The following is a 17888-nucleotide window of genomic DNA, read 5'->3' as shown; positions in this document are numbered from 1 at the left end:
CACACATAAAAACAAATCTTTTGTGCTTTTTTTTCCCCTATCTTCCTTTTGGAGACAAGGTCTGAAGGAACACCTATTAGCTTCAAACTTACTCTGTAGCTGAGGATGATGACCTTGGGCGTCTCCTTTTCCCTCCTTCCCCTTACCACGTGCTAGAATAATAGGCATGCTCTACTGCTTCTGGCATATGATTTTGGGGGCTATTGATGTTATTAATATGGATAATATTGCTTGTTTTTCACTTGAACTCTAGTAACATTCCACTTTGCATTTAAGTCAACAGAAGACAGTTATTGAGTTTTAAAAAATGTTCGGGTATTTATTTAATGTGTTTATTTATTTAATGCATTTGAGTGTTTACATTTGCATGCATGCATGCATGCATGCGTGCAAGTGTGTGTGTGCGTGTGTGTATGTGTACAATGTGCATGCAGTACCGAGGGAGGCCAGAAGAGGGTGTCAGATCCTTTAGAGTTGTTGTAGGCAGCTTTAAGCCACCATGTGGGCATTAAGAATTGAACCCAAGTCCTTTGCAAGAGCAGCAAGTGCTCTTCAGTGCTGAGCCATCGCTCCAACCCCAAGATGGTAATTTTTATGTGGAATGTTACTCCCAGTGAGGGGGAAGGGTTAGAATCAAGATTGGGATGGGGATGTTTCTCAGTGGTAGAGCACTTGCTTAAAGGTTTGCTACCCAGCACTGAAGAAAAGAAATCCAGACAGCCCTTGAGTTACAGAAGAACCTAGCTTTCATGAGGAGAAGATGGACACAGATCCCTCCCTCCCCACCGCACACTTCTCTTTCTCGCTAGTTGGCCTTTCCTCTCCTTTGCACATCGGCCTTGGCCTTGGCACAGTCTTCTTAGACTTGCTCGGTCTAGTGTGGCCTTAAAGTCACCATGTAGCTAAAGTTGGCCTTAAATTCCTGATCTTGGTGCTACCCCCTTCCAGGTTGCTGGCACTACAGGCTGGCACTCTCATGCCTGGCTGCTCGAGACTTGGAGAGCCTTCTGCAAATGTCAGGAGGCCAAGGCCTAAGAAGACGGATGGAAGAGGAGGTCACCTTGCCATGTTTCTTATGGCCCTTAACTGTGTCATCTTCCTCTGAGGGCCAGAGTAAGGCTTGGACGCGCCCAGCTGCTGAGAGAGTTACTGCTTACTTGAGCTGGAGAGGACCACTTTGACCCCAGAGTTTCTCATGATCCTTTCTTCTGATGAAATCTGTACTGAGCCTGAACAGGTGATCCAACGGCAGCTTTCAACTGGCTTCAATCTTGCAGCTGGGCGTCTATGTATGCTCAAGGAGACTGGGTTGGAACGGAGATGCTATGCTCTGCAGCTCTCTGCTGCCAGCTCCTGATTTCATCCCTCTGCCTCTAACGGAGTTCAAAAACCACTACCTTGTTGAGCCAGGACTTTGGAGAGGATGCACAGTGCTGTGCTGGCACATGTTCGTGGAATAAACATTTCATAAATGGTGGCATTTATTAATAGCAACGCTGAAGGATGGGAAACAACTGAGACTGGTGATGGCGGGAAAAAAAAATCTGAAATCAAGGGGTATAGGTGCCAGATGCCGCTTCAGACCAGCCTCAACATCCACCTCATCTCTGCATTTGCTTTAGCATAGCAGCAACAGGAAAAGACTCGTTTGTGCAGAAAAGCAAGGGTCCTCATAATCTCAGGACACTAAGGAAAATAGTGTAGGCAGCTGTAAGCCACCATGTGGGCATTAAGAATTGAACCCAAGTCCTTTACAAGAGCAGCAAGTGCTCTTCCCCACTGTAAATATGGTAATTATGGTAAATATGGTAAATATGGCAAATATGGTAATTATGGTAAATATGGTAAATATGGTAAATATGGTAATTATGGCTCAGCAGGTTGAGTCACTTGTCTCCATGCCTGGCAGCCTGAATTGAGTTCCTGGAACCTACATTGTAGGAGAGAACTGAAGCCTGAAAGTTGTCCTTTGAACTCCACATTTGTGCTTGCACACTCCTGGGTATGTACACACACACACACACACACACACACACACACACACACACACACAAAATGTAATTTTAAAAATTAAAAAAAAATTAGTGCTATTGAAATGCCTTTGGAGAATCATTTGAACCTCAAGCATCTACCAACCTTAAGCATTTCCAGTTGAAAATCCAGTGCCCCAGGAGGTGGCTCACCTTGGCTTTCTGTGCCCCAGGAGGTGGCTCACCTTGGCTTTCTGCGCCCTAGGAGGTTGCTCACCTTGGCTTTCTGTGCCCCAGGAGGTGGCTCACCTTGGCTTTCTGTGCCCCAGGAGGTTGCTCATCTTGGCTTTCTGCGCCCCAGGAGGTGGCTCACCTTGGCTTTCTGTGCCCCAGGAGGTGGCTCACCTTGGCTTTCTGTGCCCCAGGAGGTGGCTCACCTTGGCTTTCTGTGCCCCAGGAGGTGGCTCACCTTGGCTTTCTGTGCCCTAGGAGGTGGCTCACCTTGGTTTTTGGTGATGTACAGTGAGCCCAGGCTCTTTCTTTCCATGGCACACATGTCAGACATGAATGCTAAGGACAGCTCACTAGCCAGAGGCCTTGACAGCATCAGGGCCACCAGCACTGTTAGGAAGCATAGGGCACTTCATACATGGTTCCGTTACCTGTGGTGAATGCTGCTTCTTATGTTGCTGTTGGTTTGCTGTGTTGATAGGCTTGGTGACCATGGGCACACCATTCAGATTCTGCTGGGACAAAAGCCACCACACCGTTAGTTAGGAAGTGGGTATGGTCTAAGTATCTGGAGAGGTACCACTTAATTGTCCCAGGGCTTGTCTCTATGGGACTCAGAGACCAGAAGCCTAGGAGGGCATTCCTGAGAGCACCCCCTACCTAGGGTCAGGCTCCATCATCACAGCTTCCAACCAGCCAAGGGAAGAAGCTTTGAAACCTGGGGACCATCACTTTGTCCGTATAGGCAAGACTAGCCTTTTGGGCGCTCACTAGCAGATGAAGAACTCTACTACTTTTTAAAAACACAAAACATTGGGGCTGGAGAGATGGCTCAGAGATTAAGGGCATTGACTGCTCCTCCAGAAGCCCTGAGTTCACTTCCCAGCAATCACATGGTGGCTCACAACCATTTATAATGTGATATGATGCCCTCTTCTGGCCTGCCGGTGTACGTGCAGACTGAGCACTGTATACATAATAATAAATGAATAAATCTTTTTTTAAAACCCCACAACACATCAGAATCTCATCAGGATTATTTCATTACCACAGTGAAATCCAGTTTGGGGGCTGGACAGATGGCAATTAAGAGTATGTACTGCTTTTGCGGAAGACCCAAGTTCAGTTCCCAGAACCCATGTCACAACCACCTATAACTTTAGCTCTAGGGGAATCCAAAACCTTCCTGTGGACTTTGGAGCCTCTGCACTTACACACACACACACACACACACACACACACACACACACACACACACACACACATACAGATACATACATACTTACATAAACATAATTGAAAATAAAATCTTAAAAACCCCACATAGCTTAATTTACACACACACACACACACACACATGCAGATACATACATACTTGCATAAACATAATTGAAAATAAAATCTTAAAAACCCCACACAGCTTAATTAGCCATTTATACTTCTTATAAAACCTTTAGGGAGAGAGGGTGAGTTTGAGCAACACCATACAGGTAAAGCCTCTCTCTTTACTATTAAGATTTTGCAAATGTAATTCCCAGTAAGAGGAATGAAATTCTGAGCTTTTGGAATTGGAATGTCTGTCTAGACCCTCTGCTCAGATGTAGCAGATAGGCAGCACCTTCTCCTTGTGAGTCCCATAATATAGGGGACCCATACTTCTGACATGGACTCTGGTGCCCACCTCCCCCTGGAGGAGCGGCCTTGCCAGGTCACAGGCAGTCCACATAAGACTTGGTAGGCTAAGGTCAGATGTTAGGGGAGGAGGGCTCCCCCTTTCTGAGGACCAGGGGAAGGAGCAAGGGAATCTGAGGGAGGAAGGAGGGACCAGGAAGGGACGAGGGAGGGGGCTACAATTGGGATGTAAAGTTAACAAAGTAAGAATAAAAAAAAAAAAAAAAATTGAAGCCGGGCGTGGTGGCGCACGCCTTTAATCCCAGCACTCGGGAGGCAGAGGCAGGCGGATCGCTGTGAGTTCCAGGCCAGCCTGGTCTACAAAGTGAGTCCAGGATGGTCAAGGCTACACAGAGAAACCCTGTCTCGAAAAACCAAAAACCAAAACCAAAACCAAAACAAAACAAAAAAAATTGGATGTCTGAATTTTGGTTTCCATAATAAAGGCTAACCTGTATTTTTACTTATTTAACTTACATTGTTTTGTTTAGCTACCCAGGCCTCAGGGCTGGGATTCAGAAACACCCACGCCCTTGGCTCACTGACCCTTTTACTTATATCCAGCCTGGGTGAGCTCCTCACCACTCTTAAACCACCGAGGCTGCTGGCCTGTAGGAACAGCGACCAGGCATCTTGGTGCCTGAGGGAATTCCAGGCAATCTCAAGGCTTAGGGTGGAGGAAACCAAGGTCATACCTTGTTCTGCATCAGGGAAGTGACGTCTGCAGTTGACGTGCTGAAACAGAGAAAGCAGAGTGGGTCATGTTGGGGAGAGGGGTGCTCTTCCTCATGTTCAGTGGTTGGCTTAAGGGGCCTAATTTTAGACTCAATTTTTCTAGCCCACAAAGAGGACCCATTTCCCCTAGTCTTCCCTGACTCTTGACATGCTGTGAGAGACCAGCAGTTTGTGTCCTCCCAAGGATGGAGTGGCAGCTCATATGAAGTGACATCAACACTCCTAATACATAGCAAACATAGAGTGCAGGCACTAAGATCTGGACTTCATTCCTTAGGACACTTTCAACCCGCATAAAAGATCCAGGCCACCAGCATCTAGTCACATCACCACTTAGCACGAGGATGCTGGGAGTGGGTGCACAGAGGTCTCACTGGAGACCCTGTGTCCTGATGGTACCCTTACTAGCTGACTCAGGAATGCCACTATCTGGAAACAGAAATATGTGGCATGCTTATCTGAGGTGACGGGGCAGGAGGGACAGGCAACGGAGAAAACAAGATGGGGAAGAATCTGGGGTCAGTAAATACATCTGAGGGAGGGGACAGTCAACTGTACATGTTGAAATGCTCCCCAGTCTTTTCCTTGAAGACAGAGGAGGATGGGGACAATCAGAACTATGGACAACCCACTGAGTTCTCAGTGGATGTTTGTAATATATCTCAGTTGTGTGGACTGTGAGCCTACCAGCTCACTCTCTATGGAGGCAGGTGGAAATGCTGGGCACTTGTACACAGGACATAGAATCCTGTGACCATCAGAAAGCCAAGGCTGCATCAGTGGGAGATGAAGGAGGGTTACAGTAAAGGACTCTTTGGAGAATGTGCTGGCATGTTTCTCTTCCTTCCTAGACTGGCTGAAAAGGGAAGTTAGGACCACCTCAGATGGCAAAGGAGGCACTGGGCACAAAGAAGAGCACCAAATACCCATGTTTCCACCAGCACAGATGAGGCTGAGATGTCTAGGGCCAGTTGAGCTTTTGGGTTAGACTTTTGGTCCTGATACAGGGTAGCCAGAAAGGCCAGAGAGGAGAGACACTGTGCTCATAGGAACATCTTACTTCCTGTGTCCTATGGAGCATGATGCCCATCTTCTCAGGGAAGGGACACAGGGGAGGCAGCAGGGCTGGAGCCATCTGGAAAAGCGCTGCCCAGAAAGCAGTGACCACAGGAAACAAAGAGGAAACAAACCACCAGAACACTGACAAGGAGGGACATGTATGACTATCCAAGAGTCAACAGCCATCAGGACTTGGTGGTGAAGATGTCACCTCAAGGAGGTGACCTGTGGGCCCTGAAAGGGGGTGCTCACAAGGGGCAGAGCAAGGGTCTGGATCTCAGACAGAAGTCTAACCTAGAGCCCTTTGGTTTTTTTCTGTATCCTAACGTTGCCCCAACTCTGGAGACTGCAGAAGCAGCAGACTGAGTAGGCAAGGTACAGGAGGAAATGGTGGCAGGGGACAGTGAATGGTCAGTTTCTTCCCTCACCAACTCTCATTTTTTCTTTTGCAGGTTTGGGCCTAGAGAGAACAGGTGTGGGTCCAAGGAAGCTTTGGAAACAGATCAGAGTTAGACTGTGGAGGATCTGAAAATGAGGCCATTCCGCCTCTCGGAAGGGGCCACAAAAGCTGTGGCATCTGCTTGAGATACCAACAGAAGTGGAATGCAGCGAGAACAGAGGTGATGATGGGAGACAAAGGTGAAAACATTTCCTGCTGTGTCCTCTCCGTGTCTGACTTCACTCAATGTGAGCTCTTCATTTTTTTTTTTTATGTAAACAGGCAAATTACAAAGAACTGTTGCAAAACACAACTTTTAAATGTGTGGTATTCACAATACACGTATGTATGTATCTATGTATTATCTGTCTGTCTGTCTGTCTATCTATCTATCTATCTATCTATCTATCTATCTATCTATCTATCTATCTATGCCCTAGAAAGAAATTAGCTGTTGATGGGCTCCACAATACATGAATATTCAAGACCATGTTTCTTCTTTCCTAGCTTTATCTTTCTAGAGCGTCACACGCCTGTCACCAACTGTCCCCTGGTATTCTAAGCATATCAGTATAGACAAAATTGTACTTGGCAGCCATAAGGCAGCTTCCATAGCTACTCAGATTAAACATCAGTCTTTTTTTTTTTTTTTTCCGAGACAGGGTTTCTCTGTGTAGCCTTGGCTGTCCTGGACTCACTTTGTAGACCAGGCTGGCCTGGAACTCACAGCGATCCCCCTGCCTCTGCCTCCCGAGTGCTGGGATTAAAGGTGTGCGCCACTACCGCCTGGCTTAACATCGGTCTTTTTATTCTCCCATTCCCAAATGTTCTGCAATTAAGGGAGACTCCCTCAGGATCTTGAGAAGTGGATCCTATGCGAGGAGACGGGATGGTGAGCTTGGTTGGCGTATCTGAAGGAGGTGCACTTGGTCTTATGTTTCCTGCCCTCTCCAATGGGCCCAAGAGGCTCTGTCTAGGAAGAGGACAATCATACTCACTCTTCGTTGACAAAGATGAGTTCCACAGAAGTTTGTCTCTTGTTTACGTCAAGGCCTACGGTGGCGAAGAAAGGCAGGAAGTGAAAACTGAGGCTGGAGTGGACCCTGGAATGTGGAAGCCCAGGGGCTCGGGGCAGGGGTAGAAGTGTGACAGATGACCTTCTCCCTTCTACAGTGGAACTGCAGATGCAGACAGACCCCAGGGTTTTGTAGTAATGCTTGAGCACTTGGGACAAAGAGAAGCGGGGATACCTCTAAGCGAAGGAGGATGGAAGAGTGGGACTGGGTAAAGGGGCGCTCGGGTTACGGCAGCTGGCACGGCTAAGAGAGTAGGAGGATGAAGGGATGGGCACCGGCTCGGGCAGCGAGTGGCACAAGTGGAGACTGGCAGGGAACTTGGGGTGGAGGGCCAATGGGGAGATGAGCTCCAGTGAACCGTACCCATGAGCTCAGCCTCCTCAGTGCTGGCGTTGCCCGCCGCCAGCGGCTCCTCCTCGGCGTTGATCAGCTCCTGCAGCACGGCCTCCACGATGGGCATCACCATGGCGGTGGTAGAGGTGTTGGAGAGCCACATGGACAGCATGGTGGTGCAGCACATGAAGCAGAGCAGCAGCCTGGAGGGCAGGGACGGGTGGGGAGAGCGTTAACCTGCTGCATTGGGCTCCTATGGCCCACAGGGGCCATTCGACTTCCAACTCCCAGTTCTTGGTGCAGAGTGGACCTTTATTTCAGCACTAGTCCGGTGATCAATTGGTACGTCATGGCTAGTTAGTGACCTTGGCCAGGAAGAAAGCCTTTAAGGAAGGAAAGGATTTTTTTTTTTTTTTTTTTTTTGATAGAAAGGTCTCAGGGCACGGACTCAATGGTTGCTCTTCTCTGTGTGGACGTTAGGTGGCGCTCTGCCACGTGTCTCTTATGGATAAGGGGATTCTTTTCCCTCCCCCTGCAACCAGCATCTCTAAGGAATCTCTTGCTCTCTGTTGTTCTCTACGGCATCGTTATTTGGGAGCAAACAGCGATGAATGTCTGGCACTTAGTCCTCCGCCACTCCTTGTCCAAGCGCCAACTAGCTGCAAGGATGGCCGCAAAGCCACAGAAGCGAGCCCTGTCGCTGTTTGTATGCTTGTCCCCAGCTGGTCTCTCAAAGACTCAAGCTTGGAGGAGCCCAGAGCAAAGATAACCTTCAAATTATTTCCCTTTTACTTTGGAGCCCTTTGCAGATCTGGCGCCCATTGCCTAAGAGAGACAGACACAAAGATACCTTATTTATATTTTAGATGACTTTGTACAGTCTGGGCACAACACACGTGTGGATTGAGTAGGGCAGAGTCCTGGCTGTGTTTTGTTTGAGCAGACAGCAACGTAGTTCTCATGTTTTGCACACCCACTGTTAGCATGCTGTGCGGGTACAAACTTGCTGGGGAGTGTGGTAAGTAGGGAAGAAGGGAAACACAAATGGGTGAAAATTCCTGTAGATAATATCATGTTTTTGAGAGCTATGCTGGGGCTGGAGGTGTGGCTCGGGGCTAGAGTGCTGGCTTAGGGCAAGGAGCTGGGTTTGCTTCGCTTAACTCCCCCACCCCCTCCCCCCAGTACCACAAACGAAACAAAACAGAATGAAAATAAAGGAGCCGTAAGGCCCAACATGATGAGAGAAATGTCCCTGTGTATTCAGGAAGGTGAGTGGGCAGATGGTTGGTGGGCTTGGGTGGACGGTTAGCAACTCCACTTAGCAACCTAAAAGATAGGACCAGGGGTTAGAGTTCCAACACAGTAGTCTAAAAGACCAATGCCGAAAGCTAACGCTATGTTATTCATAGTTCACCCTTCCAGCTGGTGAGGCTGCTTACGTAAGATGCAGTGAAAGGTTATGAGCTAGGAGTCAGGACAGGGAAGAGGCCCACGGGACACCGGGTGCAGCGGGAATGGGGCCCACACAGAACTGTCCACCTTGATGCCCTCCACATATTCTGTGAAGGTGAGGAGCTCCCGTTTGATACCACAACAGAAGGAGAAAGAGGGAGCATGTGATGACATGGTCAGGTACGGCATGCCTGATGGAGTTGTGATCTGAAACAGCCCCAGTAACTCAGGTGAACGGGAGGTGACGCCCGTATCTTCTTAAACCCTACCCTTACAGGGAAAATCAGAAAAATGTTTGTGTTGGTTCATTTTTGCGCTTTCTAGTAGGGCCCTCAGGTGTTGCAAACCTGCTGTCCTCACAGCCCAGGCTGTCAAGAGAATTCTTTAGATTCAGGTGTGAGTAGCATCTGGGCTGCTGTGCAAACCTGTGTTCCATGGTTATCAGAACTCTTTCACAGATGCGGGAGCTCAGAGTCCATGGCTCTGATGTCCTCTCCCCATTAGCAGGGCAGCTCAAGTACACATCCTGCTGTGACTCAGGCCACTGCCCCAGGACTCCACATGTGACTCACATGCCCGGCTTGGCTCCGGCCATCAAGACCATGCGCAGGGCGATGCGCTTGTGCAAATTCCATTTCTCCACAGCCGCTGCCACGCAGATGACGCCCACCAGCAGCAGCGTGGTGTTCTTGAAGTACTCAGCCGCCACCTGTAGGGAGGCAGGGAAAGTCAGCTACCCACTGGGAAAGGGCCAGGGTCAGTACAGTGTGTTCTGAGAGCCAGAGACTGGTGAAGGAGGAGCAGGGAGGTGAGGCTTATTCCAATAGCTGGCTATCTGGGATCAAACTCAGGGCCTTTCCCATGCTGGGCAAGCACTCTATCACTAAGTAAAATAGTAGAGGTCTAGGGGAGGGGAATAGGGCAGAAGAGGGAGGGAGGGCGCCCATGGGAAGATACAAGTGAGGGGAATAACAATTGGAATGTAATTTGAATAAATTATAATAACTTAAAATTAAAATAAGAATCCTAACTCCATGGGGCAGTGGTGGTGCACGTCTTTAATCCCAGCACTCGGGAGGCAGAAGCAGGTGGATCTCTGAGTTTGAGGCCAGCCTGGTCTACAGAGCAAGATCCAGGACAGCCAGGGCGACACAGAGAAAATCCTGTCCCAGAAACTAAAAGCTCGACTTCTGCCAAGGTTATAGGCAAGTGCTGCCAAACTCAGTGGGATAGAATTCTTGAAGGTAATTTTACAGTTACCTTCCTTTTCTCCTGTTTCACTCAAATGAGAAAAACTTGACATGTTAATAAAGAAAGAACAAAACTGTAAACTTTTCATCCTTCACTTTGGTTAACCCTCCCGCCTCGTCCACCCTGTCTTGCCTGTACACCCATGGCCACCTTTGTTGAATCTTTCCACTCCCAGTGTTCCCCTTCCTTGTCGCTTGTGTTCTGCTGTGTTCTCACTTGGGACACTCTGTTTTCATCTCTGGCTCAGCACAGTGCCCTCCAGAAAACCTTCCTGCGGCTCTAGCCTCTGATCGGTCGCTGTGGAAGCTACTGGGGGCAAGGCCAGGACTGTGGCTTCAGTTAATTCCATACACTACAGAGTGCTCAGAGCGAGGCTGGGATTGGGTGTGTGCTATCGTTTGCTGAGCTTTTATATCCACCTCTTTGGTCTTATGTAAAAAAAAAAAAAAAAGGGCTGCAGCTGGATAACATGCAAAAATAAATGCTCAGCAAATAATAGTCACACGGTTGGAAGAGCCATGCAGAAAGTGAGAAGTTGAATTTTTTTTTTTTTTGAGAAGTTGAACTCTTAACTTAAAATGTCTTTTAAAGTGACAAAACAAGGACAGTTTTAACTGCCGGACCAAAAAACCACAATTGAACTGTAAGGGACATTTAAATATTGTAACCAGGTGCCATTCGAAGTCAGCAATACCGATATAAGCACTTTGCGTTCTCTTTTGATTATTGGATTTTAAAAAGTTGGAGGGAGGCTGCGAGGGAGATGCTTGGCAGATAGAAGTCTGTGCCAGCCTGAACACAGGTGTCTGAGTTCCCTGAATCCTTATAAAAAGCTAGAGTTGGTAGCGTGCATCTGCAATCCCAGTATTGCCGTGGCAAAGACGGGAGGCTGAGACAGGGTCATCTGGGAGCTCTCAGGTCAGCGGGGCTGTCGTATCACGCAGGGGCAAGAGAGACCCTACCTCAAACAAGGAGGGAGGAAGGAACTGCTTTCTTAAAGTTGCTCTCTGACCTCCACACATGCATATCTGCAGTCACCCCCAACCCCATAAACAGTTAGTTACTTATTGGAGAATGAAGGGAGGCACAGAGGGGATGTGAGAGAGCATAGTGCTCATCTGTCTTTAAGAGAAGGATTGTTAAACAAGGAATTCCTGAAATTTGTGGACAAATGGATTGAGCTAGAAATCATCATAATGAGTGAGTTAACCCAGAAGCAGAAAGACTCAAATGGTATATACTCACTTATATCTGGACAGTAGCCCAAGGGGCATGTCCCATGAAAGCCTTCACTTACCAGGAAACTGGGGCAGAGGGGAAGACATCCTATTGGGACTCTAGATGAGAGAAGCATGGGAGAATAGCAAAGTAGAAGGATCCAGAGGGTCCTAGAAACCTACAAGTAGAACATTATGATAGGCAGATTTGGGCCCAGGGTTCCCGCTCAAACTAAGGCACCAGCCAAGGACAATACAGGCGGTAAACTTTAAACCCCTTCCCAGATCTAGCCAATGGGCAGAACATTCTCCACAGTTGAGTGGAGAGTGGGATATGACTTTCACATGTACTCTGGTGCCTCACATTTGACCATGTCCCCTGGAGGGGGAGACCTGGTGGCACTCTAAGGAAGGACAGCTGGTTGCCAAGAAGAGACTTGATACCCTATGAGCATATACAGGGGGAGGTAATCCCCCTCAGTCACAGTCATAGGGGAGGGGGATAAGGGGAAAATGGGAGGGAGGGAAGAATGGGAGGATACAAGGGATGGGATAACCATTGAGATGTAACAAGAATAAATTAATAAAAATTAAAAAAAAAAGAGAGAGAAGGATTGTTTAATAATGACTCTTGCATGTGAGCCCGGGGCTCTGGGTACAGAAGTAGCTCAGTAAAGGAGGAGGAGTGAGAACTCCAGAGACAGCCACTCTAGCAAGATTGTGGAGCCACCCTTGGCTTTATTCTTCTCATGTAAACAGAGTTCTGTAAATCTCTAGCTTGTCAACTTGTGGCCAAGGTTAAATGCCAGCTGCAAACCTAGCTAAGCATGGCCTGCCACCTCCACAACCAGGATTTCTGGTGACTCTTCCTGTTCCTAGGTACTGTGCTCAAAGCCTGACCTAGTCTGGGCCGATCAGCACACTGAGCAGGCTCATGCACAGAGCAAAGCCACAGGCAAATCCCGCTCAGTGCTGGGGCCTATGACTTTCTCAGCCCACTGACTTGTCTTCCACAAGAAGAGCTTGCTTGTTTGGAGCCGGGCGTGGTGGCGCACGCCTTTAATCCCAGCACTCGGGAGGCAGAGGCAGGTGGATCACTGTGAGTTCAAGGCCAGCCTGGTCTACAAAGTGAGTCCAGGATGGCCAAAGCTATACAGAGAAACCCTGTCTCGAAAAACCAAAAAAAAAAAAAAAAAAAAAAAAAAAAGAACCCCTCCAGGGAATCTCCAACTGTCCAGATTCTTAAGGATTATCTTAACTGGTGTTTTTTTTTTTTTTTTTTAAGTGTGCAACCTGCTTCCTGACTTTATTAGAGATCTCACCTTGTCCCAGCCTCTTACCAACATGCACAGCTCTCTGGCCTTGGTTTAGGGGACAAAGGCCATAGGATGCCTATTAACTAACTAGTCTTTTGCTAGGGAGTCGCAGGTGGCTTTCGTTGTAGGCGTTAGTAAGCTTTAAACATACTTTCCCTGGACACAAATGGACTCGTGACTATCTGGACACAGCCACCTCCCTTTATCGGCTGTTTGGCTTTTCTGGGGTTTTAGTGACACCCCAAGGCTAACAGTGGTTGAAAAATACTAAATGGAAACTTCCATAGATAGACAAACCCTAAGTTTTAGCTTGATCTCTTCCCAGAAGAGTATGAAATCTCCTGCCTCCTGTTTGGCCTATGGGTTATCCCCAGGCCCGATGTATCTACTCTGTGTATGTTAATCTGCTAGTCAACTATCAGCTACATGCGTCATTAGAATCACTGTCGCACTGTGGCACCCATGTTCACTTAGCTCATTGTTCTTAATGATGATCCTAAAGCAATGAGTACAGTGACGCAAAGGTGGCAGCAGGCTTGAGCTCCAGAAGGGCACGTGAACTCTGGTCCTCCGTGGCAAGACTGCAGGGCACCAGGTGGCATAATAGATCTAGTTATTTGATGCTCCATGTTTCTAGGCAACCACAGGGCGACTTGGGGCATGGTCCCTATGTATAATGTATAAGTGTGTGTGCGTGCACGTGTGTGCGTGCGTGTGCGTGTGTGTGCATGCACATGTGTGTGAGTGTGTGTACTATCAAGTATCCCTTTAGCTAATTTTTAACTTTTTTTTTTTTTTAATGAGAGGAGGGAGAGTGTGACTCTGTTCTAAGAAGTTCTAGAATGTAAATCTATCAATTTCATCTTGCTGTTTTCCTCACAAAGAATGTGTGTTTTAACCTCTCTTGGGACAACCTTCGGGGGGAAGGTGTGCAGACAGACAGATGACTGACTCCTTGTTCTTGCCTGTAAGAGGATGCTATGATAGACACACTCACACTCAGAACACCACCACAAGGGTCTCACAATATCCACAGGGTTAGGTGCTTCCACTTTGGCTGCTTTTACAGCGTGGGCAAAATTCTCAACGAGCCTAAAGCTTGTTATGCAGTCCAGGTTGGCTGGCCATTGAGTTCCCAGGATCCACCTGTCTCTAGCCCACGAGCAGTAGGGCTCCTGACACCTGCAGCCACACCTGGCCTTCTTGTAGGTGCTGGGGATTTGAACTCAGGTCCTCTCACTTCTACAGAAAGTTCTGTGACTCACTTAGCCATCTCCACAGCCCGAGTTTACATTTTATGTTGGACTGCATTCAGAGCCATTCTAGGCCACCGGTTGGACACATTTGCAACTTTAGGTCCCAAACTTGGATGCCTGACTTAGCTTCTCACTGACACTGAGTCCTGTCAGAGCCAGTGCCAGTACTCCAGCCTGGCTAGTGTCTAAGGAGGGCATCGTGGCCAGCTGAGTCTAGCCTTCTCTCTGCCTTTCCCTACAGGCAGTGAGGCATCATGCTGGGAATGCCCCACAGGGCCTCCAGCACCCTTCTCATTGCCTGGCAGTTATTCTTGGGAACACTGGTTTTCAAGTGCATCCATTGCTTCAGCAAATTCCAGGGGTAGCTACGGGAAGGAAGAGAGCGGTGATATCCACATAGCTGGTACTCTAGCTCTTGCAGGCCTTGCTCTTTCTCCTGTTTTGTATATTGAGTCTCTTAAAATTGGGTTAAAGAAAACATATTGAGTCAGGTCTGGTTGGTGGCACACATCTGAAATACCAACTGAGGCCGGAGGATTGAAAGTTTGAAGCCAGCCTGGGCTACATAGTAAGACTCTCGCCCCTCAACAAATAAATGAATAACTCCAGAAAGAAAAAAAAAAAGAAAAGAAAAGAAAAAAGGTATTGTTGCTTATAAAAATATTCCTTTGGGGGCTGGAGAGATGGCTCAGTAGTAAAGAGAATTGGCTGCTCTTCCAGAGGACCTGGGTTTAGTTTCTAGCACCCCTGTATATATGTATATGTGTGTATATAGTTCTTAATTTTTTTTTAAAAGAGAAGGGGGATGTGTGGGAAAGATTAAGCTTTGTCACAGGTGGAAGCAATCTTGGCAGGCTTTACCCTTGGGGCACCCCATGAGTACCTTGTGACAGACTGAGTGGAGCCATCCTGGGCCTGGAATTCAGGAAGCAGACCTGGAAACCCCTCCTGGGCTATTGTTTTTCCTATGGACCCTCAATGGGAGAAGGAGACCGCCCTTCGCACGTGACTCAGGCAGGTGAGGAGGAGAGAACAACAGGTTCAGCCCGGGCTTGAGCGCGTGTGGAGCAGCGAAAAGGCTGGACCAGCACGCGGGCCAGAGAGACACCTAAGGACCCGTCCCTGTGGAACGGATACCAGAAGGTTCACTCTTTTGTCCCTTTAACCTTTTTTTCTTCTTGTGTAAGCTAGTTGGGTTGTATAATAAAGTTTAATTGTTAAGAAACAGAGCCAACAACCTGTGAACCCAGCTCCAGAGGATCTGACACCCTCTGGCTTCAAGGGCACCTGCATGAACGTAGTGCACACAGACCCACCCAGGCATACACACATACACATACATAAAAAAAAAAAAAAAACTTATTTAAACACTACCTTAGTAGGGAAACCCAGGTGGGCATCTAGGGGGCGTCAAGGCTGGCCTAGCTCCTGTATGGCTGGAGATCTTGACCTTGCTCTCCATAACTCCAGTTCCTTATCTGGGACTGTGTGGAGTGTTCAGAGTGGGGCGGCTGAGGCAGGGGCTGAGCTCTGAGGCCAGGCATGAAGTTTGCTCTAGTATTGGCTCAGAGGAAAGCTGTTTCTTTCACAGAAGAAGGCTACAGGGTCTGCTGAGCTTTACAGCAGCTCTGGATATGAAGTTCAGCTGAGGCTGCCGGACAGGCTGGGCTCGTGGCAGGTGGGCCCACCTGATGTGTAGCCCATATCGCCAAAGGGCCTGCATGCAGGGGGAGGGTCAGCCTGCATGCAGGGTAGAGGCCTTTCTGGGCTCGAGAGTGGGGTGTGGAATGCCTCCAGCTTTGAACAAACAGAGAGAGTACAACCGGCAGGCATCCAGAGGGTCAGAAAGACTGGAAGCCAGCAGGGAAGCCGATTCCTGACATCAGACTCCAGCAGGACATGGCTGCTATCCCAGTGTGGCCTGCCTTCAACCTCTCTTGCCATAGCAAGAATCTGAGTGAGGCTGGCCCAGTGGCTTGCAGTGTAGGGACACTGAGACAGCTCATGGCAGAGCATGAGGATGGAGAGGGGGTGTGTACAGACAGACCGTGTAAATACTATCAGAATTAATTTTTGTGCCTGGGCTTCCCAGGAAGCTGGCCTAGCTCCTCCTATGGTGCCATTCCTGACCTCCCTGCCTGGTCTTTTGGTGCTCGCTGTATCCCATTTTCTTAAACATGGTAAATTGGAGCTAACTGGAGTGACGCTGTTTTTGTGCCTCGGCAGGCAGCATCACAAGCGACACAGTAGCAAGGGACGAGAAGACTTTTAAGAGACAGATACAGTGTCAGTAAGAATCAAGGCCGAGCCCAAACCAACAAAACAAAATGGAAACACAAGTCTCAAGTCCAGGATGGATCTCTGCACACCAGCAGAGGGAGGTATTACCGGATGCCCATGGGAAAATCATAGAGAGATATGAGGGAGAGTGCTTGGAATGCTAGCCTGTAATTTCAGCTCACTAGAGGCCGAGAGTGGACAGATTGTTGGGTCCAGCATAGGCTATAAATAGAGACCTAGTTAAAAAAATAAATAAATAAATGGCAGAATCCTAAAGTCAAACGGACTGTGGTGTACAATCACCTGCCACAGCAGGAAGTCCATCTCTACTCTAGGGTTCCTGATGTCATTGGGCTCCAACTTTCTGGGGCAGGAGTATGAGAAGGGCCACACACAGCAGCCTGCTCCTGAGTTTTCCCCTCACACCTGGTGCACATGATGGGGATCTCCTTCTAGCTCTTTGACTTGTTAGCTTGGGTTGAGCCTACCATACATACTAGGCACAGAAACCAGAAGCCACGTCTTCCTAACTCGTTTCTTCCTCCCTCATGGTTCTCAGGATCCAGATCTTTGATGCTCTGGCCCACTCAGCTCTGGAAGAGCTCCCTGTGCAGACCGAGAGGCTGCGCCCATCATCTACTGACTCGGTGGAAGCTTTCACTCCTGATGGCCCGGGGACCATGAGTTCAAGTTTTACAAACTACACAGCCCCGGATTCAAGTACTGGTTCCATCGGTTACCAGTTGGACAACCTCAGGTAAGTGACTTGACCTTTCTGAGCTTCGGTTTGCTTCTCTAGAAGACAAAGGCAGAAAGCTATGGCTCCTTTTAAAAGATTAAAGAACATAATGCCTGGGGATGATATTTCATGGAGCCTGGCATAAAGTAAACAGCTTGGGAAGAAGCCCCTTTCCCCAGCTCTGCACCTCTCATCGAATTTTCTGCTCCCTGGTGGGATCCAGGCTGTCAGCTCCTGGTTCTTGGTCACTGGGTTCACAGCACTCTCACCCAGTGTTCTCCTGGGGTCCCTGCTGCAGAAGCAGGCCGCAGGGTATTTCAGCAACATGGCTAAGACAGGTCCCTAGAACCAAGCCATCTCTTCCCATGCTTGTTGTATCTATAGCTATAGCCATCCTGCTTTCCCGTTGGATTGGTTCTGTTTTTCTCCAGAGTTCTGACTACTATAAATAGCTTCAGGTGGTGGGGAACTCAGGAGGGCCAGAAACAAGACTTGAGTGGGCAGAAACGACAGATTAACTCTTGTCATCTCCTGGATGGAAGATCTAGAACTTAGTTAGAATGCTGAGTGATGTGAAGGACAAAAGCCACCATCCCAGGGTGGGACCATGCCCACTCACACGCTTTCCTTCATGTGGGGATCATGTTCTTTTGAGCCCCAAGCAGCAACAGCAACTGAGAACCACGGCCCGAGGGCACTGGAACGTGTGTCTATAGAAGGTTACCTCTGGCTGGTACCACCTAAGAGATGAAAACATCCAGCTAGCTCGGAGGGAGGGGACCTACTCTTAGATGGAATTTTTGGATACGTTTCACTGGAGTGTAACTGAGTAACAGGATTTTAAAAGTGAAGACATTTCAAAG

The 17888-nt window shown here is 48.3% G+C and overlaps 1 protein-coding gene across 1 annotated transcript in view; it reads right to left on the bottom strand.

The window, feature by feature from the left end:
* Positions 1-17888, bottom strand: part of Slc13a4 (solute carrier family 13 member 4) — a 39138-nt gene that overhangs the window by 13413 nt on the left and 7837 nt on the right. The window contains 5 exon segments of the mRNA XM_051151736.1: positions 2633-2713; positions 4568-4607; positions 7104-7158; positions 7545-7717; positions 9539-9675. Coding sequence (XP_051007693.1) covers positions 2633-2713; positions 4568-4607; positions 7104-7158; positions 7545-7717; positions 9539-9675 — 486 coding nt within the window.

This window comes from Acomys russatus, chromosome 10 (assembly GCF_903995435.1).
Source record: "Acomys russatus chromosome 10, mAcoRus1.1, whole genome shotgun sequence".
In the NCBI taxonomy this organism is placed as follows: domain Eukaryota; kingdom Metazoa; phylum Chordata; class Mammalia; order Rodentia; family Muridae; genus Acomys; species Acomys russatus.
This window is presented reverse-complemented; position numbering and strand designations above follow the sequence as displayed.